This window comes from Rutidosis leptorrhynchoides, chromosome 1, assembly GCF_046630445.1.
Source record: "Rutidosis leptorrhynchoides isolate AG116_Rl617_1_P2 chromosome 1, CSIRO_AGI_Rlap_v1, whole genome shotgun sequence".
In the NCBI taxonomy this organism is placed as follows: Eukaryota; Viridiplantae; Streptophyta; class Magnoliopsida; order Asterales; family Asteraceae; genus Rutidosis; species Rutidosis leptorrhynchoides.
Window position 1 is genome coordinate 392,709,399 of NC_092333.1, and position 12,268 is coordinate 392,721,666.

The following is a 12,268-nucleotide window of genomic DNA, read 5'->3' on the forward strand; positions in this document are numbered from 1 at the left end:
TAAAATTTTGTGATCCGACTCCAATTTTAAATTTTGATGACGTGACAATTACATATCAGACTTAAAATTTTACCTTTTACCGAACATTAAATGAATTAACAAAAAAATTTGTGGGTATTGGTGATCGTGTTTTCAAACTCTTTTTCAGGTTCGGTGGTGGGTGGTCCTAATGTCCAAGGGGTACCGATTGCCCCTATATTAGACATTACGCTCATCAATTCATGTGCTGAAAGTTGCTTTTGATAATGTGGTGACAAATAATGGTGCTTCTTTTCAAGTTTCGGTTGGTATTTATGCTTTTAACTCGTGTTTGGGTAAAGAGTGTGGTTCTACTTTTGATTTTTTGAAAAAGTTCTTTCTCATAAGTCAGCTGGTTAATTGGCATTCGGGTAATGGCATTTGTGATGCTCCTTGTGGTATACTGTCGCCTCTTTTAAAGAAGGTTTTAATGAAATATTTAAAGTGGAGGGGAAACTTATCAAACTGGTTGCAAAGAATAAGAAGGCTAATATCTCCGCAAAGAAGCTTAGCTTGTTTTTGAATGGTTATGATGTCGATGACGGCCCTTAGTACGTGTTGTGCTTCAATGCTTCATTGACGTCGTGTCGGGTCCTTTTGTGCCTTGAGTATGCCTCTTTTGTCTCTTTGGCATGTCTTGGCTTGGGTTTTTATTTTCTTTTTGACCACTTTGTAGTAGCTTTAGATTTAGTTAGTTTATAGTTTGGTTTCTCGTTTTATTGTCGCGATATGTTTTTTAGTGCTTGTAAGTTTGTTTGGTTGTGTTTTTGTATCACTGAACTTCTTTTTTGTCCTTCGACGAAATTACTAAGGACTTGGTATTGATTCGTGCAAAGAGCTCCTCTAAAGTTGGAATAAGGGATTCACTTTGGGATTATTTCATTTTTAATAAAGTTACCTTCATTTATGAAAGTTTGTTTCTTGCAAAACAAAATTATAGCTTGAAGAGAATTTTGAAGTCTTAAAAGTCAAAAATTCTAACAAACAATTTTTCTACATCTACAATTAAAAAAAAAATACTAATAGAATCAAATATTTCATCTTACTTCACCTTTTAGTACACTTGCACCAAATATATTTAAGAAATCCTTGATTTCGAAAGCAAATCTGCAAAGCTGCAAAGTTGTTTGATAATAACCTAATACAGACTGTACAATTATTAAGAGCATCTAAATAATTAGTAGATTCACTCATTACAATTTTAGGTTTAATCATCTACTCAATAAGAACAAAAATACTTCAGTTCAATAATAATCAACAGCAAACCATGTCACCATTGATTGACAAAAGAATCAAAATGATCACAATTACAAATACAACCAAAGAAGTTAACTTTATATCTTTACATCTTCGTTGACATTCTCATTGACAAATACAACCAACTAAAACAGTGTTACATTTGCCCATTTTTGGCTGCAAATAACACGACAATAAACGTTTTGATTATGAATGAATTAAGATCTTCTGGATGGTAATGGCTTGGTTGGGATGTAAGCAAATTTGCTTATATTGTCAACGGTAGTTGACTTTTTTGTAAATGTATTTCGAATGTCCTTAAGAGGGGGCCGTAGCCCACTCGCACGAGAACCAGATGATGTGCATTTAAAAGATGATATAACAGAAATGAATTTCTCCATTGATTTCTCTGCTATTTTTGAATATTTTCCCAAATGTGAAATGTTACATCCGAATTTCTCTTCTTCGTCTTTTTCTACTGGCGTTTCATCATCCATATCAGAAGTGGACCCACCTGAAATATACATGTTTTACATCAAGAAAATATATACATTGATCCATTTTATAACGATATACCTACATCAAGGTTGCAAAAACCGGTACTTGGGTCGGGACATTTTAGCGAGTACTCGGGGACTACACGGATGTTGACCAAGTTTAACTTTGACCGATTTTGACTGAGTTTTGACCGCTTTTGGCCATGTTTTGTTCGTCTGCTTTGACCTCTAAATACATGACTTGTATGCATATAGTTATACAGGAAACTTAAAAAAGGTACCTTGATTAGGCGAAGATTGACTAGTCCGCATGTATTTTTGGTTCGCATTTTCCTGTGCAAATAACCATAGATGTAAAATGTAAATATGAAATACTGCCTCTAGATTACTGTAATTAAAATAGTGTGTGGTAGAAAATGTCGCTTACCTTTTGAACATTATCATCGACAACGGAGAACTTTCTTTTCATAGGTAAGTCTTCATTGTGATTAGTCTCGTTTGTTTTATCTTGATTGTTGTTTGTAAAATAACGACTTGTGTTCGGTTTCCTGTTCTCTACTTGTGTGTTGACCTTAACTGAACCCGATACAGACATGGGTTCACCTTCAGATGTTGTATTTTTTATTACAGCCGTGACTTCATCTTCATTTTTTTCCGAATTTTTATGCTGAAAATAGCGACTTCTCACGATGGCAATTTTCTTTTGCACTCTTGTTTTGCCTTCACTTGCTTCCAAAGAAGATTTAGATTCTGACTCCTTTTGCGAAGCTACACAGGGGTGTATCGTATGCTTCGAGTGTTGTACCCTTCTCATGTTATCTGCAAGAAATTTAAACGTTCTAAGTAATTCATTAAGTGTAACATAAGACAACAGTTGTTTGAAGCAAGCGAGATTTTCTAACCATGAGATTTTGATTCTACGAGCGTTGCAGTTTTTCTTGGACTAATGGTATCCACCTAAAAAAAAGATCATCTCATAAAACAATTTAAACCACTAAAAAGTATATTACTAAAATGATGTTTGACTCACAATTTCTTCACTTAAGTCAATATGAGAAATAGCGTTCGTTGGATTCTGTTGTATTGGTGAAACTCGAGGGGCCCTGAACTTCTGCTTTGCTTCAATAGATGCAAAACCTATTAGCATTATGGATTAATGAAAACAAAGAATGCACTTATGCACTAGAACAAAGAGACTTCGATAAATCCTTTTCAACATAACATTTTCATTTTGTCAATTTAATTAGTTTGTGAAAATAGACGAATGATAACAGGACGAACAAAATGCACAAAAACCACAAGGATTTGCATTTTAGGATACAAAAGTAATTAGTCACAAGATTCTTCTGTGCAGGCAAGTCCAGCTTTTTGTTTGCAGTTCCCGATTTGAAGGTTTTAAGATCGTATGTTCGATCAAGCAGGGGTCTTTCTTTAACGCACTCTCCCTGTTTGTCACAAAAGAAAAAATCTTAGAAAATACAAGTGGAAAACGAAATTAAACACGTACAACATTGGAAAAAAAAATACCTGGATTGGCAATTTGGTAATAGGATCGATATCGCCACTTGCTATGCCTTTGGCTATGTTTTGTGATATCAATGTGTCTTAATGTCAAGGAACAACAATATTATTAATGCCATAAAAGTGGAACTGTTTCTGACTAAAACCTTTATTGTGCTTTCTAAAAGGGGTTGCAAAAAATGCTACTCGGGGAGTACTAAGTCGGGACGACTTAAAGAGTACTCAGCAACTCGGCGAGTACTCAGATGTTGACCAAGTTTGACTTTGACTGATTTTGACCGAGTTTTGACCGACATTCTGAGTAATCCTCCGTTTCTGGCCGAGTTTGGACCGATTTTTCAGAGTAATTCCGAGTTTTTTGCCGAGTTTGACAGAGTACTCGCCAACTACTCCCCGAGTTGCAAAAACCGAGTACTCGCAGAGTAATTCCGAGTTCTGCAACACTTATCAAGTGCAAGTGAATTCAAAACGCAAAATAGTAATGCAAGGATATGGCCCTAAAAAATCTAAATCTTCGGTAATATCGTCAGACAAATCAAACAAATGAACGGTATCTTCCTTGACCGGATCATAAACTCGTTGATGTTGAAAAGTCATTATCGCTTGTCTAAAAGATTCTTCGTATAGAGGGGGAATGATAATACCACTGAACTTCAAGTGCTTAATGACCTGCAAACAATTTGGTTCAAAGATTTCCATTATTATTGAACTAATGTTAACTTTTTAACCATATTTGACACTACTAGATTATATAATTTATTAGATTAGACAAAATTTAACACTACTAGATTATATAATATATTAGATTAGACAAAAAGTGATTCAGGCAACCCATCTTGACCCACACTAATATGACATTTTGACCCGTCCATTTTAGTACCTTGTCATAACTTTTCAGTTTCTTCACTAGCGCATGAGCTTTTTTCAAACCCATTCCAGGCAACGATTGCAAATAGTCGCAACCGCTTAAAATGCACATTTCAAGAATCATTTGCTTCGTAAAACCAGTCAAATTCAAGTCTTTGTTATTTTGCAGTTTCGAATACTGAAATTCAACACCTTGTCCATATTTGTCCATCTTGTAAATAATCTGAGGAAAGAGAAATTCAAGAAAGAATCTCAATACAAAACACAACCCTAAGAAGAAATAATAGAAATATCTTAATTCTCATTTGAGCTTACTCTTGGGCAACCGAACGGTATTAAATCTGAATCTTCGGTAATAACAGCGTCAACATACTTGCTAACGGCCAAAAATGTCATTTGAGCATCAGCCTCATAAGGTGCTACAACATATGAAATGTTTTCTTGTTTCAACACCTTCAAGATGACAAATTTAGTTACAAAAAAAGTAAATAAGATTACCATTACTTAACTTGTATGTACAATTAAAAAAAAAAAAAAAAAAAAAGACATATGGTTGTTCCAACTTATACATCTGTCATTACCTGAATTAGCTCATATGCAATCGCAGGTGATATATCCACTGCTTTTTGATAGCATTCATAGGCTGCTGACGTGTTCCCGTTCGATTCATGTTTAATAGCACGAGCAAGATTTTCCTTCCTTGACCTTATTTTGAAACACACACAAGACGAAACCACAATAAGCCTATAAAAATATGAAATTTAATATAAACAAATAATAAGATAACAAGCTCATCTATTTATCATCTATACATGTCAATTAATGTTTAGCTAGTGATGATGGATTAACCAAAAAATTTTAAGCTCTTCAAAAGACATCACTTTTCAACTTCAAAACTATCACCGACTGTAAACTATATGATGATTGATGAAGATATAAATAGCCACAACAAACCTTGCAAAAGATAATACAAACCGATTAAAACCATAATAGACTAATAGAGACAGTAAAATTCATAGGGAAATGTATACTTATAAGTTATTCACCCAACCAACAAAATTGATACCTTGCACGTTTCATCTCCTGCTCATTCTTCATTGGTAGATGACCACCATCAAAGACTAATATCGGTTTTACGCCATAATGTCGCAACAAATTCACTCGATGCATACAATAATCGACGTGCCTAAAACATAAAGGACATCAATTTCATATTAAAAGATACGGAGTACCAATCAATACTAAATACTTTAAATAAACCTAATTTCCATGTTATTACAACATTCTTATAGAAGCATAAGCAGTACATTGCAAAACAAATAAGCAGTAAATTGTAATAATAACAAATAAATCTAAAAATCAAAAGGGGAAATGGAACCCTAGTAAAATCAAACTCGATAAATTAGACCCATTATCCAAAATGCGATTTTAATTGATAAAATGGTTAAAGAAATGGGGATTACTTGGAAGTAGGTTGTGATTTGCAGAGGTCTTTACTGCAAGAAAGAGCTCCTTTGTGAAGCCATGAGTACGTGTCAATGGCAACTGAACAGCCATCGAGATCCTTAATGTGAATTGGAACCATGATTGATTTGAGCAGAGGTAAAAGACCCTGAATCCCCATTTGAAGTTATTGTACAAAAAATGCAGTAATTGATTTAGTGGTGTACAGTGGTAGTTTAATGGAGTATTATATAAACCCTAATTTTGTGTCGGGAAGATGGGAGATGGGTGATTTTATCCCAAACTTTTAGAGGGTATGGCGGGAATCTATTACTCCCGAAATAAGTATAGCATCATTTAATTTTTATTTATCTAAAAATAATAAATATATAATTTATGATTTATAATTATAATTATAATTATAATTATTAATTCTAATCTCTTTTTTATTATTATTATTATTATTATTATTATTATTATTTATTATTATTATATTATAATAACAAAACCAATAATAGATCATCTAAATTTTAAACAACTAATCATATCCTTCCATTATGATTAACATTTATAATCTACACCATTCAAATTTTCTAATCAACATTATGACCTCATAATCACCTTGCATAATTGTTTGTTGTCTAAAATACCCTTCTAATTAAAATACGGCAGAATAATACTCAAAAAATAGAGGTCGTCCATCTATTTATCCACGGAGTATTTCACTCCCATTTGAAATCACATCCAAGATAAAACCCGTTTCCTCTCATTCGAAAAAAATGACGACATCACAAGAAAATTAGGGGTCCTGGAAAATTGGTTTCATTGTCAAACCTATGCACTTTTGACTGAGTGCTACCAGGGTTGAATTCACATGTTATTGAATATGCAACTTAAATATGAAATCATTTTGATTTCAGTGTGTTATGTCAGCTCAAATAAGTAGCAATACACGTATATCTAATGTTAAAGTATAATAGCAAAATCCTTTAGGATTTTTCCTTTTCTTCTTAATATTTTTCTGTTCATCTAAAATCATAATGTTATAACGTTTCTGTTGTTGCCACCCCCATGTCAAAAACACTTGAACACATGAAGTCAACTAAGACATTTTTCTATATTACCTTACTTCTCCAATGTGTTATGTATTAAGATTTGAGGGGGTAGGAAGGAAAAGGAAGTGACCAAAGACATGAGGTTTATCCATTTTCACAAAGAATTTAAACAGTCATGACTACTAATCTCAATTCACACCTGCTATTATTATGTATAAAAGTCCCTGTACGTGTGCGGAATGAGACGAGGTCGGCTTTATTAAATATTTTTGAAGGCGAGTTGTCAAAATTCAAACATGCTATTATTAGGTAAAGAGTCCTGGGTTATAACTGTACTCTTTAATTGTGATTCAGTTTAAAGTATTGTTAGCACAAACATAAAGTTCATAAATTATATTCATGTTGAAGTTTGGAATCTACTACTTACTTTTTTCAGAATTATGAGGATTGCTGTGATAAAGAGGCACCACAAGGTTGGTTGCGTTTATCGTTTTTGTTTTAGTTTCTTACATGTTAGGGGATGTGGTGGGTCAAACGTATCATTTAATTATATGACTTATTAATTATCTCTGATGTATTTACTTTTGTGGTAAAAATCTGGAATTACAATACACAATGAATGTGATATCAAGACCCCTAGCAACAAGAAGGAAAAGATGTAGTCTTCTCAAAAGATTGATAATTTTATTACTTCTTTGGATACAGAGTTTTGATATTTTTTGATGTGGTCTATCAGTGCAATTTGCACTATGACAGTTCTATGATGTTGCTAATAGAGTTTATACTCTATTTATGTATTTTTCCATATTGAACATGTGATGACATATTTCAAGAACACTCAAGTAGTCACTGGCGGAACTAGGATATTTTTTACTGGGGAAAAAAAAATTAAAACCGTAGCAATTTTTTTGGACAAAATATGAAGGTTTTGGGGCAAAAAAATTGAGGTTTTTAGACAAATTATGAAGGGTTTTTGGAGCAAAATATGTAGGTTTTAGGACAAAATATGTAGGTTTTTGGGCCAAAAAAAAAATATCCACTGGAGACAAAGTCGAAAAACTCAAAAATTTTACACTGAAAAAAAAAATCCACTACCCCCAAGTAGTTTCGCCACTAGTAGCCATCCCACACCCTTCAAAGCAAATTGTTGTTAAGACACCTGGAAACAACTCAATGTAGAAAAGTCGAACTCTCCACCTCTACATCTGATGGTGCTCATTTGTGCAACTCTTGCAACCGGTATGCCTTTATATAGTGAAAAATATTCTTATAATCATCTTGGCTAAAAAGTGTGTGAATTATATACAGAGTGTAAAACTAATCTTAATGTTTAGTTGTTTTACTCACTTCGAGTCACATGGTGCTTTTTGTCAAAGAACATAATTAAATCAACATGCCTCTATTTCCTTTTAGAGTAACTCAGTTTTGGATCAGAGAAAAGTTGTTCTCATCACTTCCAAGTTTAGAGGATTCACAAGAGCACACAAGTAGCTACAAAGTCAGCTATCCAGCAGGTCCAGAACAGAAGTCAACAGACCACATCCAGAGTCAAACGGCTCTATATTTCCTTCTATGTAAAAGTGGTTCCAAAGTAACTTTGGATCCATACTTAGTTTAGAAGTGTCTGTTAGACCATTTGGTGTATATAAACACCTTCATATTCATTTGTAAATTAATAAATCAGTTTGAAATAACTGAACTCTTAATTAAAACAAGTTTTCAATTGTTATAATCACTTGAAAACATGGTATCAGAGCTTACGGTATCGATCTAGTGATCAAGATACTCGTTTTTCTTACTCAAATCATCTACCAAACTGATTGGGGGTTACAATGTCTGAAGAAGACAGTAGCAGCCAAACCCAAACCAGCAATCACGATTTAGCCACACAACTAAGCAATCTGTTGAAAAATAGCTTTCAATCCCAACCCACCCATTCCAAATTATCTGTTAGCTTGAAAATCAATCTTGTCCTTAATAGTCAAAATTATGCACTATGGGCAAGAATGATAAAAGTTGCAATTGGAGGGAAATCAAAATCCCTCTTGAACCACTTAACCACTGATTCACCAGAAAATGAAGATGATCAGTGGGAACAAGACGACTTAGTCATTTTTTCATGGCTTATTCAAAATATTGAACCTAACCTTGCAAGCAACCTAACCGAATTCCCCATAGCAAAAGCTTTATGGGAAGCTTTGGTGGTTACTTACAGCAGCGGTAAGGATAAACTCCAAACCTTCGATCTACATGTTAAAGCCAACGAATTAAAACAAGAAAACATGTTAATCGAAGACCTTTGGATCAAATTACAAGGCATATGGGGTGAAATCGAGAGGAGAGATCCAAACCCAATGAAATGCTCAGCAGACATCCAAGCCTACAATCAAATACGAGCTGAGCAAAAGCTCTTTCAATTCCTCAATGCTCTTTACCAAAATCATGACCAAATCAAAAGGGAGTTGCTTCGATTAAATCCTTTACCAACGGTGGAAGAAGCTTACTCCACCGTATGTAAGGAAAAAGCTCACCAACAAATCCTTGGTAACAATACTCAACCCTCAAAACAAGATATTGGTTCAGGGTTAGTTGCTGCCGAAGGAGCTGTGTTAATCATGAAGCCACATCGAAATCCCCAACAATCAAAGCCAAATTACACCTCTGGTAATTCAAGAATGGACAAAAACAAGCTCAAGTGCTCTAAATGTGGCAAGACACGACACACAAGAGAGCAATGCTTCGAGATTGTGGGGTTTCCAGAATGGTGGCCTGGTGGACTAAAGAAATCCGGCAAGGCAGCGGCGGCAACGGTAGCAGAACCACCACCAACCATCACCGAGCCAGAATTAGGGTTTGGGGGAGTGGCAGCTCACAAAACCGAACAAGGTAAGTTTCTTCGTGCCTTTTCCTCTTTATTTACTGGTTATAGCTCAAATAAGATATGTCATGAGACAAATCTAGGGCAGAGAAAACCCAATCGAGATGTTTATCTAGAAAATAGGGTTTATCACGAGCCATGTCTGGGAAAGGGAGAAGAAGAGCACGCTTGTAACCTAGGGAATAATGAAAGAAACATACCTGTTAGAAAAGATAACCACGCGTATAGCATAGGGAAGGTAAACGATCCAGTAAATAGATCTAGAAAGGATACGGGTAATAGTAACAGTAGGATAAAAGGATCCATTAAAATTAGTGGGCTTAATAGAAAACATGGGCTCTATAATACTAGTGGCTGTAAAAAGGAAATAAATACTAGAATAAAGGGTGTGCCAGAATTAAGAGTTGGGCCAGAAAGGAATAGGAATAGGCCGAATTTATTTAATAAAATTAAAACACAACCAAAAAGGCCCGAATCTGTTATTTCTTGCCATAATAGTTATTCCATCTTGAATAGGATAAAAAATGATGAAATGTCCCAATCCGAAGCAAATATAGTCTCGGAAAATTTTAAAACTAAGTCATGGATACTTGATTGTGGGGCAACGGATACTATGACTTTTGATAAGAACGATATTGTTTTTAAAACTAAACCTAAAAAGAACAAAATTCAAACTGCTAATGGTGAAATTATTCAAGTCAAGAGTGGTGGAACTATTGAAATTTCACCAACGATTAAATTACCTAATTGTCTATATATACCATATTTGTCTCATAAGCTGTTATCGGTAAGTCATGTAACTAAAGAATTAAATTGTAAAGTCCTAATGTATCCAACATTCTGCATCTTGCAGGATATCCGGACGGGACTAGTAATTGGACGTGGCACTGAAAAGGGGGGACTATATTATATTGACGAAGTTTCCCAACAGGGTACCGTGTGTCTTACTCACGGAACACCTACGAGGGAAGCCTGGTTATTGCATCGAAGATTGGGACACCCTTCTGTTGGCTATCTGCGTTTTTTATTTCCTAGTTTATTTCCTTCTAATATTAATTTGTGTTGTGAAACTTGTATTTTGGCGAAAAGCCACCGTAGTACTTTTAAACCTTCTAATATTCGGAAGAATGTACCATTTGCTTTAATTCATTATGATGTATGGGGACCGGCTCCAATTAATGGAGGGAAAAACTTTAGATATTTCGTAATTTTTATTGATGATTGTACTCGGATGACGTGGATCTATTTTTTAACAAACAAATCAGAAGTATTTGAAAAATTTTGTCATTTTTATAAAATGGTTCAAACCCAATTTAACAAAAATATACAAATTTTAAGATCTGATAATGGGGGGAATTTGTTAACACATCTATGAAACTTTTTTGCGAAGAAAAAGGGATTATTCATCAAACAACATGTGCTCATACCCCGGAACAAAATGGTGTTGCCGAACGGAAAAATCGAATACTTCTCGAAATGACTAGAGCCTTAATAATTGAATCTAAGGTTCCGAAAAGCTTTTGGCCTGAAGCACTTGCTACTGCAACTTATCTTATAAATCGGTTACCCACTAAGATTTTGGGCACAAAAACCCCTCGGAATGTGCTATCTCAATTTTTTACTCTCCCGTCCTCACTTAATCTTGAACCTCAAATTTTTGGGTGCTCGGTCTTTGTTCACATTCTAAAACATGAGCGTACAAAACTCGATCCATGTGCCGAGAAGTGAGTCATGGTAGGTTATGGTGTCAACCAAAAAGGATATCGATGTTATAACCCCAAAAGACAGAATATCATTACTACAATGAACTGTGATTTTATTGAAACCGAATACTTTTACAACAACACCCAACTTGTGACGACCCGAAAATTTCCGACCAAATTTAAACTTAACCTTTATATGTTTCCGACACGATAAGCAGAATTTGTAATGTTGAATCTTAAAAAGTTTGGAACTACATTCATGTAATCAATTACCCTTTGACCGTGTTCGACGATTCACGAACAATTATGTGTATATAGATATGTATATATAATATATAATATTAATTGAAAACATTAACAAAGTATTAGATATATGATACTTTACATGAACATATTTGTTTCGATATATTTATCGACAGAATTAAGAGATAATATCAAATGATTGAATTATCAGATACATTATGATATGATTACGGGCCTATGTTATAAGGTCCACTGTGATTTAAGAAATCTATTCTTTTTGACAACTCATTACTTAACCAGTATGATAAAGATAACGATATTTATATTTTATTTTATTAAATATATATAACGATTTAAATTAATATTATATATTTTTATACGCGTATTATACGTACATAGTTTTATACTTTTACTATACTTTAACTTTACCTTTACTTTACTTTTACTTTACTTTAACTTTAATAATTCATACTTTAATAATTCACTTTAATAATTCATACTTTAATAATTCACTTTAATAATTCATACTTTAATAATTCACTTTAATAATTCATACTTTAATAATTCACTTTAATAATTCATACTTTAATAATTCACTTTAATAATTCATACTTTAATAATTCACTTTAATAATTCATACTTTAATAATTCACTTTAATAATTCAAAAATCTATTATAAATAGAATTCAATAGGTTTCATTATTTCATAGAAACTTGAAAATATATTTCTCTAAACTCTCTCAATCGAATTACATATATATATATTTACTTAGTACTATTTCAAGATATTATTAGTATACATAAAAT

The 12,268-nt window shown here is 33.5% G+C and overlaps 2 protein-coding genes across 2 annotated transcripts; one reads left to right on the forward strand and one right to left on the reverse strand.

Moving 5' to 3' along the window:
- Window positions 1-1,384: 1,384 nt before the first annotated feature.
- On the reverse strand, window positions 1,385-5,763 carry LOC139871365 (exonuclease 1). The gene is made up of 13 exons (XM_071859085.1): window positions 5,603-5,763; window positions 5,206-5,325; window positions 4,721-4,844; window positions 4,455-4,592; window positions 4,153-4,362; window positions 3,766-3,941; window positions 3,279-3,351; window positions 3,073-3,196; window positions 2,782-2,888; window positions 2,654-2,708; window positions 2,179-2,570; window positions 2,033-2,084; window positions 1,385-1,768 (listed from the first exon to the last, which is right to left on the reverse strand). Exons 1-13 carry the CDS (start codon window positions 5,761-5,763, stop codon window positions 1,473-1,475), a joined length of 2,028 nt encoding a protein of 675 aa, XP_071715186.1. The 3' UTR covers window positions 1,385-1,472.
- A 2,706-nt stretch (window positions 5,764-8,469) lies between these two features.
- LOC139901104 (uncharacterized) lies at window positions 8,470-11,243 on the forward strand. Its single transcript, XM_071883843.1, has 3 exons — window positions 8,470-10,302; window positions 10,369-10,447; window positions 10,906-11,243. Exons 1-3 carry the CDS (start codon window positions 8,470-8,472, stop codon window positions 11,241-11,243), a joined length of 2,250 nt encoding a protein of 749 aa, XP_071739944.1.
- The last annotated feature ends 1,025 nt before the right edge of the window (window positions 11,244-12,268 follow it).